The following is a 27,949-nucleotide window of genomic DNA, read 5'->3' on the forward strand; positions in this document are numbered from 1 at the left end:
ACATTAAAAAAATGCTGCTGTTCCTGCTCAGTGATCCAGGGTCAATGTTTCCTTATTATCTACTGGATTATCAAAGAGCACAAATAACACAGGCTGGTATGTTTTGTCATTCTCCTCTTTTTTGAAAAGGTCTTTTAAACTCAAACTATGCCTTGCCATCTGAACATTTTATGAGATAGTAGAAATTTTGTTAAAACTTAAATCTCAAGTTGTTTTTCATTTCTACCATTTAAATATCCAACAATGTGGACAGGAGAAATAACAATGAGCTTATATTTCAAATACTGATGCTGCAAGTATTCTGTATGTCACATGTAATTACTCTGAATCTTAACAAAATGCTAATATTTAAATTAAGACTTCGTAAGATTTTCACTGAGGTCCAAAGAGGCAAATGTAATGCCATAAGGCTCTACCCAGTGTACATGGACAAGTTTTGGTTTATTGTTATAGCTGTTTGTTTTAGCAAGAAATAATCCAAGTTAGGAGATTCCCCATACCTTTATGAATTAAGAATCTTTTAGTACTCAACAATACTATGTTTCCTCCTTCACTGCTTGGGGAAAAAAAGAATAACCTTTTGAACATGGTTGAATAATGCTGATCTTACCCTTGACTCCTGGGATCTTCCCATTGTGTGATGCGTGTATTATGATTGACAAAATATACTCTGCCATTGCTGTCTGTTCTCTTTTCTGAGAGAAAATACAGTAATACATTATGTTAGTTTTGATGTCAGTAAGTCTAAGTAATATTTATGCAGGCATGTTTGTTCAAGGAAAATATCCCATCCCAATTCTGCACTACAATAATCTGGATGCCCCTCCCCTCAAAACCTTTCAACCAGTGTTAATGGGATGTAAGGAAAAGCTTAGGATGTGAAATAGGAGAGGACCATTGGGAGAAAACAAACAAATCAATTTGCTTAAATGGAATCTTTTGGAGCACATAAGGAATTGCAAGTGGGGAGAATTCTCACTGGGAAAGCATTTTGACACCATCCAACTATATTTTGGTAGCTCTGAAATCACTTTGCATTGGCTTTAATGCTGAATGCTCTATCTGGAAATCTGGTGTTTTGTAATAATTCTGTAGATGTAGCATTCAAATTGATCTATAAGCTTAATTCCTCTTTATAAAGTGTCAGTAGAAGACCAAGAAAGAGTAAAATTACTCTCAGGAAAAAAAAATCAGATATTTCTATGCCTCACTTTCCTATGAGGAATACCCACTTCACCAGATTATCCTGCTGACTGTTTAATTCTTAAGAAACAAAGGTCAAATCCTGATTCTAGATTTTAAAAAATTATATAGTTCTGCCAGTAAAGTAATAAAAATAAATTGATCTCATGCATTAACTCCATAAATGAAAAAAAAAAAATTTATATGGCACATGCATCTCAGTACTACTGCGTGTAGGCTTTTGGGTCTTGAGCGTCTGATAAGAAATAATAATCCAGAAGATTATTAAATCGAACCAGCAGGAATAACTTCAGATAAGTGACACTGGGAACTAGAACTTGAAAAGATCTTACCCCATCCATGTGGCAAGGGACCAAGAGGATCAAATTCTTTATTCTGTGTGAAGTCTTGATTCTACAATCACAAGAAGACACATCTTAATAGCCACTGATTAAACTGTCTCAGCACTCATCTAAAATCTGTGCTATAGTTATATCATTTTAAAGCAAGATTTCCCATTCAAGACAATAAGTTTTAGATTATGGGTTTATTAAGAGTTAAAAGACGCCAACACTGGCTATGGTTATCTAGCAGAAGGTAAGAAACTCATCATGGCAATCTTTAGGTGTCTTTATAAACAAAATTAATGCAATACAAGAAGTACTAGGGTTCAAGACTTAAGGAGTAGTTTACAAAATAAGAGTGAGCTGAACATCACTGAGCTCTGGTGAAATTCTGTAAAATCCAATTAAATATTGCCAATGTGAGTCTGTTTCTTGAAGAAATTATGCTTATAATCTCTGTACTGGGCTAAATATTATTTGTATTGTTCCAAGAAAGGCATAAACCACAGACTGAGATATTTGGGTCATACTTCTCTGAAATAAAGAATTATTCAAAATATATTGTAAGCAGAAGTAATCTTCCAATAAAAGAAAGATTCAGTGGTGGCTTCCATCAGTGGGACTGGGAGGGAGATATTTTCCCCTCTTTCCTGTACTATTCTGTAAAAGGTTAAAAGTGAACCAGGTAGTAGGGTTTGTAGTAGGGAGAAGTAATCAGAAACAAAACTGATTACCTTCCCTGTCCTAACAACCAGGAAACACACTGAGACATGGAACTGGTCTCTAATATTTATTGCTAGTACTTAACAGGAATCCTAACAAACTGAAGCAGCGTGGGGAAAACCCAGACATATAACCCCCAAGGGTTAAGGCGGTCCCGATCTGTGTCTCTTTGAATGGCTGAACAATTCCTCAGTGCTACGCATGCGCTTGACAGTCTGGATGGGAGCCCCCTGCTCACCATCCTTACTCATGACATTCCCAATCCACTGACCAGACTTCTAGCAACAGAGGGTGTTACTGGATGTAGCTTAAAATTACATGATGAACATACAGATTTTTTAAAAACATAATACATTTGAGTTGTATGCTAAAAATATTTTTAACTGAAAAGTTTGGGGAAAAAATAGTAATTTCTATGTATATCGAGCAAATTACCACATTTGAATTTTACTGTAACTTCTTTGTTTTTGGAGACTTAATGGATTCTCATTAGGAATTTAATGTAATAGTGTTCTCTCAATTCTTTATTTTCATTAGATGGTGTTTTGCCAATGTATCTGTTAGATTTGATTTGCAACCCACTCTTCAGTGTTCTCACCCCATATATGAACCTCTGGTTAAATTGCTGCATAGCTCCTTGAAGCTGGCTGCGCTGAAGCTGCCATTGCTCATAATTACGGACAGATTCCAAAGTTGGCCGTTGCCAAGTGGTTGTTCTAGTGAAATGATCAACGTAATAAATACGTCCCATGTTGTCTACTCGGCGCTCCCACCTAAAGAACACAGATGAGATATTTAAATGAATGCGCAGACCTCAAAGTACATAGCAGTCAGATAAAAAAGGGAAAAAAACAGAAGAGTGTATGCAGCATAAACGATACAAAAAAAGAAATAGGGAGCATTATGTATGCCACCTGGAGGTCCTGAACAAAACACTGAATATAAATCTACACACAAATAAATAAATAAAATGGATTAAGCACAATAATTCCTCAGTTTTACTTGTACATTGAGGAAAGAGTAATTTATCTTTAATTATATCACTTTACCATTCTACTTCTCAAGTCCAGTATTTTGATTAAAGCATCTGTACTTTATTTATGTCGGGCTACTTTATCTGTAATAGCAACAATAATATGGCTTTTCTTTTTAAAATTTTCAAGTGTAACATATTTTTTAATAAATGTATTAGAATTACGAAACACGGGATTTAATTGCTTACTTGTCCACTGAAACGGAAAGAGGGTAGTGGCAGTATAGCAAACCAAACAATGCTGAATTCATACCTAGAGGTTCTTCTGCAACTGCTTGGGAATGTCTCAAATTTCTGTTACTTGCACTAGACCTACAATTATTTTAGATTCATCACCCTCAGAATAGAGCCTGCATCAGATACTACAGAATTGTTTATTATGCTTTTTATTGCCGCACAGAGTCACTTGCTGAGATGAGCAGCTATAGAAATCAAATAAATAAATAAACTGTCAATGTTTCATTGACCAATGTTCACATACTCCCTCCCTCCCCTCACACAACCACATTTTGAGACCATACTTTAGCATGATATCTGAACTGATGCTAAATGATATCTAAAGATGGTGGTGGAGGGGTGGGACTGGCATCTTTAAAATGATGGCAACTTTTTTTTTAATGTATTAGATCAATGTATATAGCCACCCAAATGACATGAGACTTAGGGCAATATACACATATAAAATCACCCATAACAGCAGCAGCAGCAGCAGCAGCAGCAGCAGCATTGAATAAATCATATAACCCCCAAAAGCAATATCAACGAATCAAAAAACAACCCAGAAATTAATATATTGAGAACTGCTCACCCTGGAGGAAGAGGCTCTGGCCTATCCCATGTCGTTCTTTTTTCTACGTGATCTACGTAATACACTCGGCCGTGCTGATCCACTCTTTGTTCCCAGCTGGAAAAAAATACAAACTGTTCACATGTAAATCTGTTCAAACATATTCACCTTGCGGCTTATTTCTAGGTGGGTCCTTGCTCTCTCCACAACTGCAATATATAATAAAAAGATATTTTCAAGTGCATTTTCTTCATACACAGACATTACACAAACCAAAACCTTACTCTTCATTTCGCATTTGTAATTCTGCTGTTACTACAGTGCAATCCTTGAGAAAAAATTCCTCAACTATTTGCTATTTCACAAATTTCCTGGACTAAAAATATCTGTCATGTTTGCATTGTCTATTTTTTAACTCTAAAATATTCAGGGTGGCAAACATGGAATTTCTCATTTTAACTTCATAATAATTCTGCAAACTATTGTAGGCTAAGAATTCTGGACCAACTCCCATCCTACTCTGGCAGTTAGGATCTGAACCACTGTCTCTGTGATCTAGGGCTCTGACAGTAGCCATTACCCATTACATTTTAAGTATTGCAGAAAGCAGAACAAACCCTGCTTGTCATTCCAATGGGCTGCCACTACATTCTGTTTGTACTTCTGCTGTATATATTCAATTCAGTATTGGACTACAATCCTCCTAAAAAGAAGTAGACCATGGAGATCTAGACAATTTTTCTTTTACTATATCACACTGACTTTAGAACATGAATTTATGGTGACTTGGAGGTGCCACAACAATTGGGAAACAACCACACTACTGTAGTTCTCATTAACCTATAATTTAAATTATTTTTAATAATATTTTAATAATATACAATTATTATTTTATTTTATTTTATTTAATATTAAATATTTAATAATATTTAATAATAATGATGATGATGATGATAATAATATAATTAAAAGCCGGCTGGGTGACTTTGGGCCAGTCACCCTCTCACAGCTCAACTCACAGGGTTGGGGTTGTGGGGAAAATAGGAGGAGGAAGGAGTATTAGATACGTTTGCTGCCTTGAGTTATTTACAAAAATAATAAAGGCAGGATAAAAAAATCTAAAAAAAATCTAATCATTCTAATCATACCTTGGAAACAGTATCATTTAATTATAAACCATATTTTCCTACCATATTGGAGGTGGCCATCTAACTGTACTTGCTTAGCTGGACTTATACCAGCTATCAATAGAAGAGAATATATGTAGCCCAGGATTGAACTGTGGAGTCCTTGGTGCTCTCTGAGCTTGGTTGTTTGCATGCTGATGATTTACCTAGTCGGGTAATGAAATATCTGCAATCAAACAACCAAGCTCAGTGAGCACCAAGGACTCCACAATTCAACCAGCTATCTTGCTTTGGTGCTGCATTCAACAAGTTCATTGCTATAGGCATTTTGACATTTGGGTCATCATATCTAATTTCATAAAGAACTTTTATAAACTGGTTTATAGATGGCAGAGTTAATTTTATTCCTGAGTAAAGCAACCATATTTTAAGTGATTTCAGACATGAAAGAGGAGATGAATGAAAGTGCTGTCTTTCAGAGGAAGAGATGCTGAGCTACAAAAATACTATGTAATACAGAGTATTGAACACTTGCCCAGGTGGAAGAGGACCTTGGCTAACTGTATGATGTGGCTGTGAAATGGGAGTCGCTGGCTGAACCTGTCTGCATATTGGTGGTGTAGCTAAGGGTGCTGCTGCAGGAACAGCTGTCCCTGCAATTACTCCATCAGAGCTCGGTTCTGTTGCTGACGTGCTTGGGGTTGGCACAGCTTCTTTATTAGCCCCTTCTGATTCTGTGGAAGGAGGGCCATTGACACATGCTGCAGAGAATACAAATTGGAAAGAAGGCAATTTTTATTTTTATTCTAATACATTAGAGAAAGCCTATAGCCTTTCTACATGGCATATGATAATAATAGCATTATTAGACTTTTGTTTAAGAATGGTCAGTAAAAAAGCTCTTTATAAAATACTTAAATATCAAAATTCATTTCTAATACTACATTAAAAATTAGTGCTCTATTGTTGAATTTGTTTCTCAAAGGTAGCTCCCAGTTAAATTTAACCACTTCCATTTCAAGGAAACTATACCGTGAGTTTCAGAAAATTGGGACAAACAATTCAGGATTAAAATTTTCATTCTCTTGACCACAAAAATCTGGAAGTCTTTAAAGAGAACATTCCCAGATTGCAGCTTCATTGGGCAATATATAAAGTGATTTCAGTATGAAAAATCTATTATTTAAATATGGAGGAATTTCCAAAACTATAATCATACATGCATTATAAACTTCTCTTTCCATAGTTTGAGAATGTTTTTCTGAAGGTCAGAAAGTTACACTTCCAATAAAATAGTGCAGTGGGCAGGTTATATTCATAAGTAAAATAAACTCTGAAGTCAAGAGATTTTGAAAACTTCTTTCACATTGATAGTCGCATACCAGCTGGAGCCGAAGGCCTACGTGGGGTGGGTGGAGGTGGTCGAGAGGGTCTGGGAGGTCTAGAAGGCTTGAAACCACCATTTGCAATTAATGGAGAGTCACTGATATTAGCCTCCTTGTTTTCACTGGATCCAGCAGTCTCACAACTTTCAAGACCGTTACTCCTTAACAGAAAGGCAAAATACAAATTATCCTGGAAACTGACTTCAGCAACACACACACACAAACACACCAAGTAAAAAGAGTAAGTTAAATTTCCAAATCAAATATTCTGCGCTATAATTTACAGTAAGTTCTGTTCTGGGTATCACACATTAAGAAGGATTCAGATAAATTGAAATAGGTTTGCAGAAGGGCAACAGATGATCAGGGGACTGGAAATTAAATAATATGAAAACAAACGGAAAGAACAGAATGTTTAGCTTTGACAAGAAGCTGAGACAGGGAAGACAGAATAACTCTCTTCAAGTACCAAAAATGATGTCACATGGATGAAGGCCATGAAATAACACATTTAAGTTACAGGAAGGTAGATTCTGGTTGAATGTTAGGGGAAAAAAAACTCTTTTACTGTTATGATTGGGTCAATAGTAGCATTAATTTCCTACAGAAGTAGATCAAGCACAAGGTGTACAGCCACCTTCTGAAGATGTTGTTAATTTTGATTGCTGCACTAAGGGTTGTACTGAATAATATAAATGATCTCTTCCAGCTCAATAATATTATAATGGTATGCTTATTCAAACTTTTTTTGTGCTACTTGCATATTACTTAAATAACTGCATTATACCATCTGGAGAAACATACTAATTCACTTAGAAGTTTTTGAAAAAAATTATCCTCTTGCATACAAAACACTGAGCTGTTAAGAATATATATACTGTGCTACCACCGAACACACTTCCCAGCAGATGCTGTGGTTTTCTGACCTCATAAATATATCATGATGTTCCCCCTCGCCTGGAACAGCTTATCCCTGGGTATAATGACCACCTCCTCCTCACTACATTTTCAGAAAGTCATAAAAACATGGCTGCTCAGAAAGGCATTTGGAAGTGTGAAAGATCATGAATGATGGTACATCAGATTGACTGATTATAACTGTATTAATTGATTTTGTTTTTAATCTTCTCATATTAATACTGTAAGCCATTCAGAGTTAGAATAGCTTACAGTATGAATGAATTAATTCTGGAAATGAAATAGTATATAAATTATAGAAATAAAAAGGCCCAGAGACATGGATCATCAAAGTTATTGCAGAGTTAAGTGCTGGCCTCCATTGTTCCCTTCTCAGAATGCCTGTGATCCCCACAGAGAAGATGATAAGTGCTCCATCATTTTGCTTTCCAGTGCACTCCAACTGTCCATGAGGAATATAAATAAAAGGAAAAATGTGGCACTGCAGTCACTGGTGCTCCACAGAAAGCAAAAGTGGCAAGAAGCTACTGTATTATAATGTTGTTCTGAACAGCTTTTTCCAATATGCTTCCTTCTCTTCTTGTATAATTCCTATCAATACTCAGACAAATATATTGTGATTCACAAGTGCAAACTTCTGCAAAACAGGAATGAAATAATCACAACTGAAAATGGGAAAGAAATGAAGCAAGATAATATAGTACAATGCAGGGACAATATGATGGCTTTAATGGGATTCAAGGGAAGTAGGAACTCTAATCTGTATGATGAGTCCTGTGATGATTCAGTTTTAGCCTACGAATTGTCTCTTTCCTTCTGTCTGTTCACTCCTCTAATCCCTCCTTCTTAATGTTCAGTGAAGATGGTTCCAGATATAAAGGATTAGATTTTGGAGATGTGTGATCTAGCAGTTTTTAAGAAAAATACATATTCTGTCAATTAGAAAATGTCACATTATCTCTCCATTTGGAAAAAAAAATCATTGGACAGGCTTGGTGAACATTGAATGCTTAGTTTCCCCTTTCAAAGACTTACAAAATCAGGTGAACTTGGAATATATTTGCAATTACAGATTTTTTGGTTTTTTATATTTTTATTTATTATGTCATGATTTTTTCCTTTTTCCTGTGTGTGTTCATTTTAATTTTATGTATGTTTGCTTGAAAAAGAACTTTATTGAGCACAAAGAAAACAAAATCAATTATTTTATGCTAGTGTTTAGGTACTACCATTTCTAACTCCTTACAAATAAGTATCTATATCAAGGGATCAATATTTTAAAATAGGAGTAGATAACCTTTTCCACTTTGGGCCACTTTCCTTCTTTTAAATATTTGATGGCATCAAAGAGTTTCAGGGAACATGGAAACAAACACATTGAAGGGCCCAAGTTGAAAATTCCAGCCTTTTGGTTGGTGAATGGAAGAAGTTTGTATTCAAAATGGATGGCCTTAGAGGCATAGAACATCTAGTTTGGGAGTTATTTTATTGGGGGGGGGGGAAATCACACGATCAAAAATGGGACTTTGCTGCTAAATCTCAGAAATGCTATCTTGTGGGACGCTGGGAATCAAAAAAGAGAGTTGATAGCCCTTCTGATCTAAAATATAAAGAATACATTCAAATTTAGCTCCTGTTGTCTGCATCCACAACAGTATTATAGAAGTGTTTTGCTACTGCCATTTTCTGGGATATTCTTTCAGCTTCCCAGCTGAAACAGAAACAGGGAAAAAGGGGAAGGAGAGCAAAACAGCAAAACATGCAGGTATATTCTAAAAACTTCATGAAAAAGGTGACATTTCAAAAAGGGAAGGTTATTACATGGTGTTCTTCTGCAAAGTAATTCTTGGCATAAGAGATATCAAGGGGAAAAGATACAAAATAGTGTCTGGAAAACCTCAGATGCCTGAGATACTAGAGTGAATGTTATAAGAAATAATGTGCTGGGATCAAAAACACTTGGGTGGGGCAATACCATGGAGAAGCTTGAAAGTTTGGATGAGCAGTTTGCCTAGGATCCTAGAACAGGCAGGAAGTCAGTGTAGGTTTTTATGGCAGGGCTTGATATAGCCAGGGTGACACAAATAATTCTGACAGCAGAGTGCTGGAAGATCAGAAAGGATTTTATGACATTAGAACACAGATACAATTCACCAGATAGTAAAGCATGTTATTGAATCAATTTATGCTTATCTTCCTTCTGCTTAGTCTTTCCACATTACTGTACTTACGTTAAGTGCAAATTTAAATAGAAATGTTCTATTTTAAATGTATGTATTTTTAAAGCTGAGTCAATTTTAGCTAGGCCAACAATCACCTAGAACTCATGCTTACCTTGTTTCATTTCTTGCTTTGGAGCCATCATTCTGCAGAGGACCTTAAGCACAAGGCAATAAAAACGTATAAATGTTATCATACTAAAAAGATATAAACATTACATAATAGGGCAATTTTATGCACTTAAATATATGATGAATTAGAACCATAGTTGTCCCACCAAAGTAGAACAGCCCAGAACCAGGATCCAGGAGACAGTTCCTAGCTGAGAACACAGCAGAGTGGCAAATTTCAGCAATACCTCCTTCCACTTCAGCCCCCATTATCCCGTCAATGTTGTTCTAGAGAGTCCCCAACAATCCAGCTAAGCTTTTCAGGGAGCTGAGAAGAGGGAAAGAGGATTCTGCAATTTTATTTATAATTCAAAATCAGTAAAAACAGGAAGTTTGTGGGCACCATTACCTGTCTCTGGTTAAAATATACATTGATGGTACCTGAAATTAAACAGCTGACATTTGCAGGAAGAATAAATGCTATGGAAGATGATAACAGACTATAGAAAGTTATTTCTCAAGTGGAAAAAATGGAACAATGGTGACCCAGGTTAGTGTCTTTTCTACCGAAGCAACATTTTTGAAATCAACTCCCCAGGGAGGTCATCTGTTTATATTCTCTCTCTGGGTCAGAAGACAACTCTTCTTTGCCTAGATTTTTTTAGCTATTTTGGGCTCTGTACATAAAAATAAACACATGCGAGATAAATATTAATGGATTGATACTGAGAAATGATAATGTGATGTTTCTAAGATAGAACCAAAGAAGAACTTCTGAGAAAGAAGAACTCAATGAATGGCAAACTGCTACATAAGGTCTAATACAGTTTATTCCAACTGGTTGCCTTCCTGATGTCATGGACTAAGATCTTTTAATTCCTAGTTCATGTGACTGCAGTCCATGCAAATTGAAAAATATAGGTGATACAGCTCAACACTTTTAGCAGGCAACAAGAGGAAAAACAGTCTCACAGAGAAAGTAAAAATGGACATGGAATCTGGGAGACCAGGTTTTTTTAATTAGAAACATTACCAGAGGCATAAGGAAGAAAAATAAAATTTCAAAGGAAAATAAACTGGTTTAGGCAAGAAAACTTGGATGAGATAAAATCCACTAAGAGCTGACAACAATGAAGACTGATTCTTATTAACTCAGTGCAGAACGTGCAGAGCTTTACCAATGACAAAATATGATGGGTATATGTAGTATGCAGCAGTTTGAGAAAAATATCTAGAAGTATTAACTGACAAATTGAATTACTGTCACTAATCTGCTATTAAAAAAAGCAACCATGGAAGCTTGTATTAACATATATAGGAAGTATCTGGCCCATTCTTTTCATGCTTCAGTGGCCACAAATCAAAGGTCGGGGGGGGGGGGGATGTTGCTGATCCTTTGTGACACCATGGCTCCCTGCCCTACAGATGGTTGAATACAAAGATCTATGCTTAAGACTGGAGTCTAGATGTCAGCCATTTGAGGTTGGCCACATCAGGAAACAGATACTGAATGAACTACTGGAACTCTACTTTATTGCTTATAAGGTACAACAACAGAATCATGAAAGCCTGACAGAGTTTTTCTCTCCCCCTGCTCCCTCTTATACCAAAGAGTGAAAGCAGGACAATCGTTAGTTTCTTCCTCACTCCCTCTTATCTTTCTGGGCTAAGGTCATGTTTTCCTAACAGCTGCCGCATACTTTTTCAAGGCTATCTCAGTATTACTTCTACACCAAGGATGGTGGTGGTCCTGCTCCTTCCTAAGTGAGCAGCTCCAACTAATATTAATGAGGGAAGAGTGATCAAGTCCATGGCCACTCCAGTTTGGGGTGTGACTAGGCTCAGCACCCTCCCCCATCCTATGTAATATTTTTTATGAACCTGTTGGGAGACATCATCTATCAATTTTGACTGGCTTCATCAATATGAACTTCCTCCCCAGTTAAGCCTTGGGCATTCTAACCTGGTGTCTGGAGGCTGTAAGGATCTGAAATGGAATCCTATGAAGCCAAAGTGGTTGTTTGTCCAGAAACTGGCTGGTTCTGGTGACTCCTACACCAACAGTGGATCTTATTTTTTACATTTGTATGCCTCCAAATCTGTCAGGGACTTACAAAAGTCAACCATTAAAACATCTGCAGTATTGACAGCAATTATACAATGAAAACATACATGGTAAAAATTAGGTAATTTAAAATGATAAAACCTAACTTTTATAATCTTGACATCATGATCCAATCTGGAAAAAGAAACCAAAATAACAGCAATAATAAATAACTGATGGCAAACAACTGTCAAATGCCCTCTGGAACAGCTTTTGCTTTACTATTTCCTGGAATGCTGTTAAAGGAAGAGGCAAGTCTGAGATTTTTGAGGGAAGACTATTCCAAAGGACTGGGACCATAACAAAAACACTCTACCCTCCTGGCCTCAGCACCCCCCGCCACCCCCCATCATGGAACTAGGAAACAGTATCAGTTTCTCCAAGGATGGACTGATTCTGATTGGAGGAGGCTCCCACTAGAATAAAGCCACTGGTCATAGACAAGGCGTTGCAGATTATAAAACAAATTGCAGATTATAAATCCTGCTTAAAGCATGCAGAAGAACATAGACATAAGAGTTTACTTTCTCAAACCAAAACAATCAGGAAAAAAAAATCACAGTTCCCAGAAAGTTCTAAGAGTAGTCAGTTTCCATTCCACAGTTCAGCTAGGTAATCCAAACAGTGCACGGACCGAGTTTCATGAAGTGAGGTGGAACACTATTTGCCATATCCCTTTCTTTATAGCCCTAATTATCAGCTCAACTAATTTGCTGAGTCATGCTTCCTTCTGTCAAGGAGAAAGCTTGACTTCCACTGCTCCTCGTAATTTGTGATTGGTGCAGGATTCAGGACCTTTCCTAACTCAGGCTCAGGCCCTGCTGACCCAGCCTGCACCTGGCTCTCCTCAAAGCCTCTTCTACTGGTGTATCCTTGTCTGTTAATTCGTATGGAGCACTGAGACTCTGTTGTCAGGTTCTTCAGCTTCTGAATCTGAAGAATTGTTCTGATTTCTAGTAAGTGTCTTGATAGATGAACAGCACTTTCCTGGCCCTGACTCTAAGGTTATGGTAGGCTCTGCAAGCTGGGAGGGCAGATCTTGAATAGGGAAGCATCAGCGCCGTTACCCAGCCAGGTTTCAGTAATACATATATGCCAGGCCTACCTGCTTATGCCCCACTATCTTATGGATCAACAAGGTATTTTTATAGATGGACCTAGCATTTACTAATAACTTGAGGCCAAGGTCACTAGCAAATCAGCCACCAGGTGTTAGGAATGGGTATCCAGGGCAGAAGGGAAGATCAATCCCTCTTTCCCTTGAATGGAAAACCTAGTGTCCTCCAATATATCTCTCTTGACCCATCATCACAAGATCTGCCCAATCTTCCCAGCCTCATGGGTATACCAATCCCCCTTCAAACATAAACATCCCCAGCCACCACAGGACTTGAAGCAAACAATCTGCCTCTCTCTCCTTCATTCATCAACACACACATTTAAATTATGTCATGCTATATTAATACCTATGAAAAACTGCAAGGGTTAAATATCAGGTATGCTCCTATAAGGAGCATAACATAAGCCCCCTCCTGCCCCAGCCCATACTCTCATTCTAGGCCAGCCCATGCTCAAGTCCCCACTTCTCCCTTAGAAAGCTGCTCAGCCCTGATACCAATTGCAATTCCCAAGCCTGCTCCTCCAGGCTGCAGGGTGATTAAAACAGTTTTGGCATTAACATCGCCGAGGCCAACAAGGCATGTCCCTTGAATAGCAGATCTCTGCTGCTCGCACAATCTGCCAGCAGGTCTCCAGCTTCACTGTTAGATCCCCCCTCCCCCCGACACACCTAGTATCCCAAGTAGCTCTTAGCAGGCCTAAGATTTCCCAGTGGCTAAGATTTTAAATCACCATGTCAGTTGCAATAAAAGATATAGGAGCATTTAAAATAGTATTCTTCTGGCAAGAGGTCGAGAGCATAAGAGCAGAGTATTCATGGTTTCAACAGACTTTTCTCACAGGAAATACTTCACAGCAGGCTGAACAAAGATTGGGGGCTCTGTTCATATTGAAACCGAGAAGAAGAAACTGAAATGGTCGTTTGAAGGCATTTCCACTGTTGTGTCTATACTAGTAATTAAATACTGGAGGGAATGGATCATTATTCTTAGGCTACGTTATTCAAAGTGACCTAATGTTCTAGAACATGGAATGTTAACCCTTGCAGTTTTTCATGGATATTAATATAGGATGACATAATTTAATCTGAGGGCCTAAGATTTCATGTAGCACCTCAAAGCCTTACGGTTGAGCCCCACCAAAAATTATTGTTGAGTTGTAATCTTTTGATATGAAAGAATATGATAATTATTGAATATATAGGGAATAATGATATTAATTATTTAATTTTAAATTATTTGTTTTGTCCACAGCACTGGATTGGCCTAACTCCACCCATTCTTAGCATGAGGCCTTTAGCATGCCACTTAAAAATCAGTATAGTCCACACACTGAAATGCTGCACCTTATCTAATACGGAAGATTATAACCTCTAATTTTAAAAAACATACTGTAGTTATTCACTCAAAAGAAATACATAGTAGGTTTGTTGCCATTGGCTATGTATATGCCTGCTTTTGGCTAAGGAACACAAATTAGGCGAAATACAAGAGCTCAGTTTTAAAACATTTTCCTTACAGAACTAGGGTTAGTTTCAATATGTCTCAGTGACAGAGGAGCTCAGCACTTCTATAATGTAGTCACAGAGTATAGATACTCTATAGGAAAATATTACTCACTTCTTACACTTGAGGCATCACCATTAGTCAGAAGCTCAGGATCCACCTGCATACCATCTAGACAGATAGACAACTCTCCAATTCCATCAGGTGGTTCTTTGTCACCAATAAGATCCATGTTCACAATCACTTCCTCAACTATTGAAAACAGAGAAATAGTCTGTTAAAGTGTTTTAATTGCTTTAAACTAAGCAAATGGATTAGAATTGTTAACAACATATTAAAAAAACCCACCTCTATACAGTAGTATACATTTTAAAGGGTAGCTTGCTATATTATTAACTGTATTTCAATGCTCTTTAATAACACTGATTTGAAAAACTAAGTATCAAATAATGATTTTCTTTTAAAAATACACAACTCTGACATTCTCAGTTTATACTGAATATTATATTCAGTGGCTTGATTGAAGGTCAATCATCAAACATTTAGTGGGTAAAGTCAGGACACATGCACACATTCAATTCTTATATCAAGACAAAGAGAATTTAACTTTGTTTCCTAACTTGAACAGAAAAACAAAGGAGATAAATATTCTCTGTTCAGGTGATGCTGCAGATTGTACTAGTTCTTCTTCTTTAGGAAAACTGTGTCCTTGATAATGCACCAAACAGAATTATGTATTAAAATTTGGAACTGTCACTAGATTAATCTTTTATAGTAACATTAGTTCTACAGAAGTCTTTCCATTTTAGTATACCCTAAATATATCTGTTTAGGAAGAGAAACTGAGGAGCCTTATGATGAAGGTGAAAGAAGGAAGTGCAAAAGCTGGCTTGCAGCTAAACCTCAAAAAAACCAAGATTATGGCAACCAGCTTGATTGATAACTGGCAAATAGAGGGAGAAAATGTAGAAGCAGTGAAAGACTTTGTATTTCTAGGTGCGAAGATTACTGCAGATGCTGACTGCAGTCAGGAAATCAGAAGACGCTTAATCCTTGGGAGAAGAGCAATGACAAATCTCGATAAAATAGTTAAGAGCAGAGACATCACACTGACAACAAAGGCCCGCATAGTTAAAGCAATGGTGTTCCCCGTAGTAACATATGGCTGCGAGAGCTGGACCATAAGGAAGGCTGAGCGAAGGAAGATCGATGCTTTTGAACTGTGGTGTTGGAGGAAAATTCTGAGAGTGCCTTGGACTGCAAGAAGATCAAACCAGTCCATCCTCCAGGAAATAAAGCCAGACTGCTCACTTGAGGGAATGATATTAAAGGCAAAACTGAAATACTTTGGCCACATAATGAGAAGACAGGACACCCTGGAGAAGGTGCTGATGCTAGGGAGAGTGGAGGGCAAAAGGAAGAGGGGCCGACCAAGGGCAAGGTGGATGGATGATATTCTAGAGGTGACGGACTCGTCCCTGGGGGAGCTGGGGGTGTTGACGACCGACAGGAAGCTCTGGCGTGGGCTGGTCCATGAAGTCACGAAGAGTCGGAAGCGACTAAACGAATAAACAACAACAAATATATCTGTAACTCACAACATCCCTGAACAGTCAAGTTATTGAGGCTGAGGAATGCCATTCAAATAATCCAAAATATCTAGAGGCACTAGTTTGCAGAAAGCCCAGAATATTTCCCAATTTTCCACATAATCTAGATATTACCTCTTGTATTTTGTTCTGTTTTTGAATCCATACATAATGTTAAACATCATAATATCAAATACTAGTAAAGGATAAAATCAACTCTTCTGCCCAGATCCTATTGGGCTCTATATTTTAAAAAAGATTCACTTAAAAACACATGATGTATTTAATGTCATATGTATTATTGTCCTATGTCTACATAGAAGCTCTTTTACATTAGAAGCAATGTTAATTCTCCCAAAGAAAAGTTATAATCAAAAAGGTTTTGAGGAGTAGTAAGGGGGAAAGAGCTTACCACTTTTATCAAGCTTTTGTTATGAAATGCAACACAGATAGAACAATCAATTCCAGAGTTCAAAACAAGCAGTTATGACCACTTTGGAAATGTTTTGAGCTTGAAATGGCCCTGCTTTAAATCTAGTTTAGAGCTCAAAACATAATTGGTTCAAGTTCAAAAACACTTCCAGAATGTACAGATAATCCATCCTGAACTTGAAACAACTGTTTTCAACTCAAAACAGATTATTTTGAATCCATCTGTTTTAACTTGGAAATTATCTGCATGCCTGTATCAGACACAGTTATGCTGCTGATTCAATATTTTTTTAAAAGAGGACTCCATATATGTAAAAGCATATCACTTTCAGAAACTTACTTACATTTCATATTATTTGCTTTTAGTGTCTCCTGAATATCTAGAGTGGCACTTCCAAGTAAGATATCTGACTTCAATGTCTGGTGACTCCACACACGAAAATGTAGTTTGCTAACAGGGGAGACAATTCTAAAGAAGCAGAAGTAATATCATACAGACATTTAAATTATGTATTTTATGTATCAAAATACCACAGACAGCAGATTTATTTGAAAAAAGTTGCTAATACTTTAAAATTCTGAAGGCTGGAATTTTTAGGTGAAATATGATTTCTAATCTCAGTAATTGTCACTTTACTGTGTTAACTTTTTTTTAATGCTTAGGTTTACTAACGCACATCTTAGTCAGATTTATACTGTCATTCCCAGCTGCTGATCAAGCTGCTTCTTAAAATACCAAACAACCATAGGAGCATTCAGTGTGGGATATTACATAACACACGAATTTGAGTCTTTTTTAGTTATTTCAAAAGTACATAATGAGTAATTTTGAGCTTTTTCTTCCTACAACTGTTTACCCCACTCCAGAAACCATTTCAGCGGACTCACTGGTTTTATGTCTGGCAAAGTATAAGCAGCTACAGCTAGAACAAAACATTTAGCTATCCTTTAGTTTACATCAAGGGTCCTCAAACTGTGTGTCGCAATCTCCAGGAGGATCACAAGCAACCCAGGAAGAGGGGCAAAAAAGTTTTAAAAACATTTTATCTTATCCATGGTGGTTAAGCTCAGATTTTTGAGTATTACTAAGCCTACCATTTGGTTTTCCACCTGCTTCTTTTTCTTAGTAGTCAATAATGTTGTAGTCCTGTTAAAGTCCATTGTTATGTCAATAATGCTGCTAAAGTTTTGCAATTTGCTTTGCTTAAACTTTGTACTTTGGCAATTTGGGCCTTTAATCCAACTGACAAAGATTAAATTTGTGTAAACCATAATATATGTTCTGATACCTACAAATCATACAACAAACTATTACAGTATTGTAGATTCCTGGATCTGGCTTTTCTTGGAAATATTTTGGTGTTTTTTCTGGCATGACATGCAGTAGAATATCCAGAGTCTTAGAAGTATCTCTGGAAGTGTTTGTTTTATTGAAATTCAGTATTTTTATCCATTATTTTAATGGATGCTAAACGGATAACTGATACACTTGCTGCTACTGAGACGCAATTCACTGATGTTTCTTCTGACACTTCCTTGAAAATAAACTCTCTGGCAGTGTCTCTCCCTGAATTTTGGATTAGTGTGCAAAATGAGTACCAAGAATTAAGAAAGAAAGCTATGAATATACTGATTCCATTTACAACAGTTAGTCAGGTTTTTCTACAGTTGTGGTTATAAAGAATAAATACTAATCAAAAGTAAATGTGAAATGAGAATTGAAAGTAGCTGTCTTGAAAGTTAAACCTGGATTTCAGGAATTATAGAAAAGTCAGCAAGCTTCCCATTAAAAATATCTAATTTAATTTCCAATGAAATGGTATTCTTTTATGAAGTTGTAAGGGTTGTCATTGTTTTATTTGACAAATACATTAACATTTAATAATTAATACTGATATATTTACTTCTTTCCCACTGTAATCCCAATTAAATCATTTGTTTTATTCTTTGGGGTAGGGGGTTTGAACAAATTCATTTATTATTTTAGGGAGTCATGTTATCACATAGCCTGAGAACTCCAGGCATTTATTGGGTTTAGAAGGCTGCCCAAATGGAGACTTTTTCTCCATTTATTTGGGGACTAATAAAGATTCTAAGCAAAAAGTACAGACTTATATTCTTCCTCTCAGACTAATGAAAATAGCAACTTTTAAGATATTTTGATTGGTTATGCAAACTGGCTAAAATGTGTTAAAAATGGAGCCAGCCAATTTAAGAAACAAAGCAGAATTCTGTAAGTCCATGAACATTCATATTCCTCCCTTGTAAGCACTAGATTTTCCTATTATCAGTATTCATCCCATAATATTAGCTGATTGCATTTCTATTTTTATTAGAATGAAATGATATGTCCAAACTTACACTGTAAGATGCTGTTTCCATTTTGGACTGTTGGTATTATTGCATTTTTCTGTCTTCTTTGACTGTCCATTAACTGAAACTTCTACATATGGGCTGGGTCCAAACCACTTGTTTTTGTTTTCTTTCAACTTTGCAGAAATAACTTGAAAAATAAGAGAGTGCAACATGTCAAAAAATGACCTGTGGACAGTGCAAAGTATCAAGGAAAAAGTTGTTTTATTCAGACACCACATTAACGTTTCATATTTTGTATTTGTATTTGTAATTTGTATTTGTATTTTTATATATTTACGGTTTTAACTGTTAATTTTATTGTAAACCTCTCAGGGTCCCTCTTTGCGGGAGAGATGGGTGGTGATAAAATTTGAAAAATAAATAAAATAAAAAATATTATTCAGTTAATTTAAATCAAAGAATGAAGCATTTACTAAAGCAGCAGTATATTAAACCATTTAAGTATCTGAAAGAGATTTGAAAAAGTATACTTTATTTAGAATGGAGGATGGAGATTATTTTACAGCTTCTGAAGCCTCCATGTTACTTGAATAAGCTAAATGTGAGAATAAATATGAATACACAACACATACCACATATATATAGTTTTTCACATTTATAGATTCTTAGTAGCCAAAATCATATCGTGAACAGAACAATTTTGATTCTGTATGTAGCTCTTATGGAATTCCTGAAGGATACCTATTTTCATTTAAAAATTGTTCTATGCGTATTTTTAGATGTTTAGAAACTTAAATTTAAGGGTAAAACAAATTCAAAAACCTGTTTTATACGTATAGAAGCACACGTGTCCTTTGGTTGTAAGGTACCACCCACATCTATCCTTTTCATAGTTATATCAATAACCATACAATCATGTGAAAAAGTAAGTACACCCCACTGACATTTTGGACTTTTTCAACATATAGATATTTGATCTTGATTTCAACAACGCTGATTAAGGGATATAATACTACGGACACCATGCACCATGTACATTTTGTAGTCCATTGTGTAATTTAAATAAACATAAATGCAAATTTTGCATGTGGAAAAAGTAAGTACATTGCTATATTTATCACTATCTTAAATACAGATCAGGTGCACGTGGAGATTTCACACAACTGCCAATCTGCCCAGGCCAGGCCGTCCAAGCAAGTTCAGCCAAAGAGCAGAACGCAAGATGCTGAAAGAATCCCCATAATTTCATCATGTGACCTACATGTAGCTCTTACCACTACTGATGTCAAAAAAGTGCATGAGTCTACCATTAGAAAGTAGCTGAACAAATGTGATCTGGACACATGAGCCAAAGATAGAGTTATTTGGCCACGGCTACAAAAGATATGTTTGACGGAAACCAAAGGCAGCATTTCACTAGAAGAACTTGATACCAACTGTAAAGCATGGTGGTGCAAATGTTATCGTTTGGGGCTGTTTTGCTACATCAGGGCCTGGGCAGCTCACTACTATGAGCTCACCAGAGAATCCACTATGAATTCTTCATTGTACCAGAGAGTGCTTGAGGATAATGTGAGACCATCTGTCAACTGAAAGTGGACCTTACTACAGTACAGGGTAATGATCCTAAACATTCCAGTAAATCCACCAAGGAATGGCTGGGAAAAGGAAGGAAGGAAGGAAGGAAGGAAGGAAGGAAGGAAGGAAGGAAGGAAGGAAGGAAGGAAGGAAGGAAGGAAGGAAGGAGGCAGGCAGGCAGGCAGGCAGGCAGGCAGGCAGGCAGGCAGGCAGGCAGGCAGGCAGGTTGGTTCTGGTATGACCAAGTCAGACTGGATCTAAATCCCATTGAGATGCTGTGGGGTGATTTGACACAGGTTGTATATGCAAGAAAACACTCAATCTTTGCACACTGAAAAAATTCCTCCCAGTTGATGTAGGAGACTGATCGATAGTTATAAGAAATGCTTACTTGAGGTTGTTTCTACCAAAGGAGGCAATGCCAGTATTAGAACCAAGGGTGTACTTACTTTTTCACATGACTGTACATAACATATCAAAAATGATAGTGACAGAATCAGACTAACAGCTAACATTCCCTGTAACCATTTTATTTTGATATTAGCATCACTATATGAGCTCAATTTGATGAAAAAACAAGTGTCAAGTCTCTCACTTCAATTACAAAAATGCAAGAGAACATTAGTTTTTGTCATCCCTTCCTCATTTAGAAGACTGCTGCTAAGTAGTGATTTAGGCCAAGCAGGAGGAAAATGGGCTGATGACATGAGATTAAGACTCAGTGGAGCATAACTTTCTTTTTAGAAATGATACGTTTATTTATTTATTTATTTGCTTAAATTTATATAGCCACCTAATCTCAGATTTGTGACTCTGGGCAACTCGAACAATTAAAACAAAATAAACAGTAAACAAAATAAAAATAAAACCGCAAAAATATGCATAACATTAAAAACCAAAGTATTAGGTACGTTTGCCACCTTGAGTTATTTATAAAAATAATAAAGGTGGGATAGAAAATAAAATAAATAAACAAACCATAAGAAACATACTTGGGGGAGAGTACAATTCATGCATCAATACAGGTAGTCCTCATTTAGTGACCACAATTGGGACCAGCAACTTGGTCGTTAAATGAAATGGTTATGAAATTAAACATCATGATTTTACACTCTTACTTTAGCTTTCCTTTGCTTTACAGACCTGTGAAAGTCATAAATGCGAGGACTGGTCACAAAGTTACTTTTTCATCACCACTGTCACTGTGAACAGTCACTAAATGAGGCGGTCACTAAATGAAGACTACCTATACAGCCATCTAGTGGGCTCCACGCCACAGTCAGATCCCCAAGCATGATGGCAAAGCTATGTCTTCAGAGCCTTCTGAAAGGCTAGTAGGGACATAGTAAAATGACCTCTTACTTTCTGCCCATATGTACCCAGCATCACGTTACCAAATGAATTCATATTCTTTATCAGCAGGCCTCTTTAAGAGGGTTACAATGTATGAACTGCACTGGGCCCTAGTGCAGAGTAGGCACCTAGAGGGGCTATGAGTGAACAAGGGCACAAAAGCAAGGAGGTTATAGCTGTCTGCCTCCATCACTCTAACCTCAAGAGGATGCCTTGCATTCACTCAGGCTGACAAGGTTTTCCAGAAGGCTGGTTCACCCACAGGCTAGCACAGCTCAATGCTGCCCAATGGACAGGCTCATAGTGTTGACTGGCCTAGACTACCCATTAGCTAATGCAGCTCTGTAGGTCTTCACATAGATCAGGCCAACAAAGTCATATTCCTAAGCAGGACTTTAATGCAAGATGACTTCTGAATCCAGTATGTTTCTCCTAGATACTGTTACCTTTTTTAAATTTTGGAATTCTAGTCTGAGTACAGTACATAGTTTAATCACCTCAGGAATCCATCTGCTATGCTAAGATAGGGGAGCACTCCAAACAGAGTGTTGCACTGCCCCTCCAAATTCCTTTAAAAAGCCTTTGTATGAGCTTCTTTCACTTAATTCAAACGTCTCTCTGGTTTTGCCCCTTTATTCCAGTTTTAGATGATAATACATCTCTTCATTTAACATTTACTTACTTATTTACCATATTTATACCCAATGCAATCACAAAACGCTCATCTAATTGAAGGTTTCCTGCTTCCTGAAACAACTCTACTTTTTTTCTCTTGCTGTCCCTGATATGCCTAGACATGGTTTCCAGAATGTCATGTGAACACTTCCCTTGCTTTCTGGAACCCTTATTTTCCATGTTTTTGAACAACTACCAAATGCCAGTGACTCCTGAAGATTATCATTGGTGCATAATCCTTCCATTTATTTCTGCCTCTCCATCATTCCCCTTTCCCAGTTGCTTCCCTGTTTATTTTAAATAATATATTGTAAACCCCAGGATATAGAATGCTATCAAATTAGTTAACAGTAATATTGCAGCTATGTGTTTGGGTAATTATAGAAAAGATTAAGAGATAAAAGGTGTTATTCAACTACATGGTATGCTGCTTGTCCTGGACAGCTGTTAAGTGGAAAAAAATAAGCCAACTGTTAGCTGAAATTAATTTGATATTTATCCATATTAAGCTATATCACCTGTACGCACATTGTCCCTGGAACAGTTTATATTCCTGTTTCTGATAGCACATGGTATCTCAAATCTTCTTTCACAGAGTTAGGTAAAGGTAAAGGTTTCCCTTGACATTAAGTCCAGTCGTGTCCGACTCTAGGGGGCGGTGCTCATCTCCTGGCCAAAATCTATCCTTACCTGATCAAGTCATACCAAGGCTAACAGCTAATATAAATGACAGTAGTTCCCATGGAATAGATTTGAAAAAGAAAAACTGCTAAATAAATGCAATGACTTCATGTCTTCTGTTGTTGTTTATTCGTTTAGTCGCTTCCGACTCTTCGTGACTTCATGGACCAGCCCACGCCAGAGCTTCCTGTCGGTCGTCAACACCCCCAGCTCCCCCAGGGACGAGTCCGTCACCTCTAGAATATCATCCATCCATCTTGCCCTTGGTCGGCCCCTCTTCCTTTTGCCTTCCACTCTCCCTAGCATCAGCATCTTCTCCAGGGTGTCCTGTCTTCTCATGATGTGGCCAAAGTATTTCAGTTTTGCCTTTAATATCATTCCCTCAAGTGAGCAGTCTGGCTTTATTTCCTGGAGGATGGACTGGTTTGATCTTCTTGCAGTCCAAGGCACTCTCAGAATTTTCCTCCAACACCACAGTTCAAAAGCATCGATCTTCCTTCGCTCAGCCTTCCTTATGGTCCAGCTCTCGCAGCCATATGTTACTATAGGGAACACCATTGCTTTAACTATGCGGGCCTTTGTTGTCAGTGTGATGTCTCTGCTCTTAACTATTTTATCGAGATTTGTCATTGCTCTTCTTCCAAGGATTAAGCGTCTTCTGATTTCCTGACTGCAGTCAGCATCTGCAGTAATCTTTGCACCTAGGAATACAAAGTCTTTCACTGCTTCTACATTTTCTCCCTCTATTTGCCAGTTATCAATCAAGCTGGTTGCCATAATCTTGGTTTTTTTGAGGTTTAGCTGCAAACCAGCTTTTGCACTTTCTTCTTTCACCTTCATCATAAGGCTCCTCAGTTCCTCTTCACTTTCAGCCATCAAAGTGGTATCATCTGCATATCTGAGATTGTTAATGTTTCTTCCAGAGATTTTAACTCCAGCCTTGGATTCCTCAAGGCCAGCTTGTCGCATGATGTGTTCTGCATACAAGTTGAATAGGTAGGGTGAGAGTATACAGCCCTGCCGTACTCCTTTCCCAATCTTAAACCAGTCTGTTGTTCCGTGGTCTGTTCTTACTGTTGCTACTTGGTCGTTATACAGATTCTTCAGGAGGCAGACAAGATGACTTGGTATCCCCATACCGCTAAGAACTTGCCACAATTTGTTATGGTCCACACAGTCAAAGGCTTTAGAATAGTCATGTCTTCTAGTTTGTAAAATAAAATTATCTCCAACTGATAATCTAAATTTTTGCCTTTGGTATCATAGAATAAAGGAAAAGTTTCATTTAGAGGGTGTGTGTGTGTGTGTGTGTGTGTGATGAGTACCCAAAAAGGCAGGCAGTGTATTTCCATTTCTAAAGCACTGTTAGAGCAGACAACTTTAAAAAGAGAATATATATTCACAATAATACTCATATTATACATCTCTGTTTAAACCATGTTAAAACTAAATGATGGATTTTTATTTTGAATTCCATGAGCTGCATATGAAGATTAAAGCAACAAAAATGTATTCAAATCCAAATAAGCCACTTTTATGACATGCTTGACAGACTGTTCAAATGCCAAATGAAGTGGGTTTTCTTATTGCTAATGAAGAAAAGTAGTATAGGGAGAAATAACAAACCAGTAAAACTATTTAGCATCGTCAGTTATTGTTTTTGTGACCTTCAAAATCTTTCCTAGCAATATACAGGTCAAAAACTGATGATGGCCCAATGCTGAATTCAAATGGAAAACATAAATGATATTATCATCAACAAACAATAAAATTATTTAACAGAAAACTGAAAAATAAAGATGTACAAAGAGATGCAATCCTGGATAAAGAGTGCAGAACTGCAGTACGTTTTATAACTATCATTTTAAATTCTATTTTCAAAACATCTTGAGTTTCAGTTTACAGAATACAAGTGCAAATGTTACTGATTAACAATATAAACAGAGGCATACAGTCATAGAAAAAAGTCCACAAAACTAATATTAAGGCTAGGCAGAGCATTGGACTCAAAGGCAAAAAGGTTAGCTGAAACAAACAGAATGACAAACTCAAAATTGTTTAATACCAGCTAACACAAAATTTGTCAACAATTCTGAATCCATAAATGAACTAATTGATGCATAAATTCCCCTATCCCAGCAGTTATAGGGAAATAAGCCACGATTCTTGATAGAGAACCAAGCTTTGCTTTCAAAAATCCCTTAGTACAGTACAAATTCCTAACAATTCTAGCCAAAAGAAAAGTTGCTTAACGGGAATGGGCATGATGTTTCTACCAATTTGGAAGGCTGTATAGTATCTGTTACAATTACTTGTACAATTAATGTCATGGCACTGCTGATGTGTTAAGAGTTTTAACCTTGCATTTTTATCGATACCATCGACCATGGTATCCTTTTGGGTCAGCTCAGGGAGTTCGGGGTGGGCGGCGTGGTTTTGCGCTGGTTCACCTCCATCCTCCAGGGCCAGTCCCAATCGGTGGTGATAGGGGATGAGAGATCCGAACCGCGACACCTCCATTGTGGGGTGCTGCAGGGTTCGGTTCTCTCTCATCTCCTATTCAACATCTACATGTTGGGGTGAGGTATCATCAATATGCTGATGATACTCAGTTGTACATCTCCATCCCAGGTAAGGTAAGTGATGCCGTGACTGCCCTCTCTCGGTGCCTGGGAGCTGTGGGGGTCTGGATGGGGAACAACAGGCTTCAGTTGAACCCTGGTAAGACCAAGTGGCTGTGGATTGATGGCTCTTCCATATCCGGGACTTTGTCATTTTTGGTTCTGGATGGGGTTGCACTGCCCCAGACAGACCCGGTGCAGAACTTGGGGGTCCTCCTGGACTCACGGCTCCTGCTCGAAGAGCAGGTGGCAGCCGTGGCCAGAAGAGCCTTTGTGTTGTCCGCCAGTTACGCCCTTTCCTGGATCGGGAGGCCCTTCGAATGGTCACTCATACCCTTGTTAATCTCCCACACTGACTATTGCAACGCGCTCTACATGGGACTACCCTTGAAGAGTATCCAGAATCTTCAGTTGATCCAGAATGTAGCTGTGTGGTTTATTTTTGGCGCCCCTAGAAGGGTGCATATAGCACCTTTGCTGCACAAGCTGCATTGGGTACCAGTCTGCTTCTGGGTCCAATTCAAGGTGTTGGTTATCAGCTTTAAAGCCCTACATGGCATGGGGCCAGGCTACCTGAGGGGCTGCCTCCTCCCCATTACATCAACCCATCCCACCTGGTCATGCAGAGAGGGCATGCTGTGGACCCTGTTGGTAACAGAATTCCATCTGACAGGGTCCAGGAGGTGGGCCTTCTCTGCAGTAGTGCCCGCCCTCTGGAACATCTTGCCCCTGGAAGTGAGGTTAGCCCTATTGCTCCTGGCCTTTTGGAGGAACTTGAAGACCTGGCTGTGCCACCTGGCCTGGGGTGGGGAGGAGAATAGTCATGCTTGGGGTTGGCTAGTGCCTTGAAGGACCCCTTCCACGTAAAGACTGAATGAGATCACAGTCATCTGGATTTTACTTTTATTTATATTTATTAGTGATGTGTAATTTTATAGTGCATTTTTATATATTTATTTTCTTTGTAATTATTTTGTTGTAACCGCCCAGAGTCCCTCTGGTGGGAGGAGATGGGCAGTGACAAATTTGATAAATAAATAAATTTGTTTATTTCATTGAAAATATCTATATGGTTGCTAAGAGTTGACACTGACTTTATGGCACATAATCAATTTTATTAGCTGGCTAGGGTTGTTTTATATAATAAAACATATACCATTTTCAAATACAATAAAGAGAGAAACAGAACATATTCAGTGATGCTCTCAGAGAAAAAGTATTTGAATCAAACCACAGGACTGATATGCAGACTTACCAGTTACCTGAAGCTGTGATTTCATAGTTGGTCCACTGATACACTCTGATCTTGATCCATTCCCAGCCATATCACAGGAAGGTACATGAACCTAAGTAAGGAATTCAATAAAAATACTATTTTAAGAACAATTGCTCCACTCCTTAATAAAGCATGACAACACTGTAGGCCAGGTGTATATATAAAATTGCTCCACTCCTTAATAAAGCATGACAACACTGTAGGCCAGGTGTATATATAAAATGGTTAGATCGAGGGAGTACCACAGACACAGACAGTCAGTAAAGAATATGTGTTGACAAACCAAAGAAATAATTAAGTAGTAATAGTAATGGATAGTAATTAAGACTATTAACACAACCATTTTGATTTCAACAGGCTCTGAGTATTTGATAGGGTAAATAATAAAAATGGGCTCCTTTTCTCCTGTCCCAAACAGATCCTCATTAGCAAAACAATTAGTAGCAAGGAGAGGAGGAAGAGAAATAAATATGCATTAACATGGGACAAAGTAAAGCTATGCACATTATAAAGCAGAATAGTAATTACTATGTAGCCAAGAAGGAAAGTTCAAGAATAGCAATCACTAGACTATTTGCACTGCTTCCACTCCACCTAATTCAACATGCTGTATTTTACAATAGTCTTATACTTGACCTAGGTACTACATCTCTTAAAAGATGTTAGGATTGTGAGGCCCATGCTTAGATGAAAGACTATTATGAAGCTCAGTATAAATTATTTTTTGGTTGCTTCAAAGTTAAAGTAGGTGGCATTTCTTCCCATTTTCAAATGCATTATCACCTTTTTACAATGGATAAACATAGGATTTGAAAGATATCCCACAGAAATCAATAATGAGCAACCCTTTCACAACAGCCAAAGAATTAAT

At 37.5% G+C, this 27,949-nt stretch overlaps 1 protein-coding gene across 1 annotated transcript in view; it reads right to left on the minus strand.

The window, feature by feature from the left end:
• ITCH (itchy E3 ubiquitin protein ligase) overlaps positions 1 to 27,148 on the minus strand; it is a 50,871-nt gene extending 23,723 nt beyond the window's left edge. Inside the window, exons 1-11 of the mRNA XM_063297216.1 lie at positions 27,058 to 27,148; positions 18,940 to 19,081; positions 16,923 to 17,047; positions 14,672 to 14,809; positions 9,834 to 9,876; positions 6,579 to 6,742; positions 5,732 to 5,957; positions 4,091 to 4,186; positions 2,848 to 3,022; positions 1,536 to 1,596; positions 611 to 695 (exon numbers count right to left, since the gene is read on the minus strand). Of these exons, the coding sequence (XP_063153286.1) occupies positions 611 to 695; positions 1,536 to 1,596; positions 2,848 to 3,022; positions 4,091 to 4,186; positions 5,732 to 5,957; positions 6,579 to 6,742; positions 9,834 to 9,876; positions 14,672 to 14,809; positions 16,923 to 17,047; positions 18,940 to 19,081; positions 27,058 to 27,127 (1,325 nt within the window). The 5' untranslated portion in view covers positions 27,128 to 27,148. The remainder of the gene's footprint in view (positions 1 to 610; positions 696 to 1,535; positions 1,597 to 2,847; positions 3,023 to 4,090; positions 4,187 to 5,731; positions 5,958 to 6,578; positions 6,743 to 9,833; positions 9,877 to 14,671; positions 14,810 to 16,922; positions 17,048 to 18,939; positions 19,082 to 27,057) is intronic.
• Between the last annotated feature and the right edge of the window lie 801 nt (positions 27,149 to 27,949).

Source organism: Candoia aspera, chromosome 3 (genome assembly GCF_035149785.1).
Source record: "Candoia aspera isolate rCanAsp1 chromosome 3, rCanAsp1.hap2, whole genome shotgun sequence".
NCBI lineage: Eukaryota > Metazoa > Chordata > Lepidosauria > Squamata > Boidae > Candoia > Candoia aspera.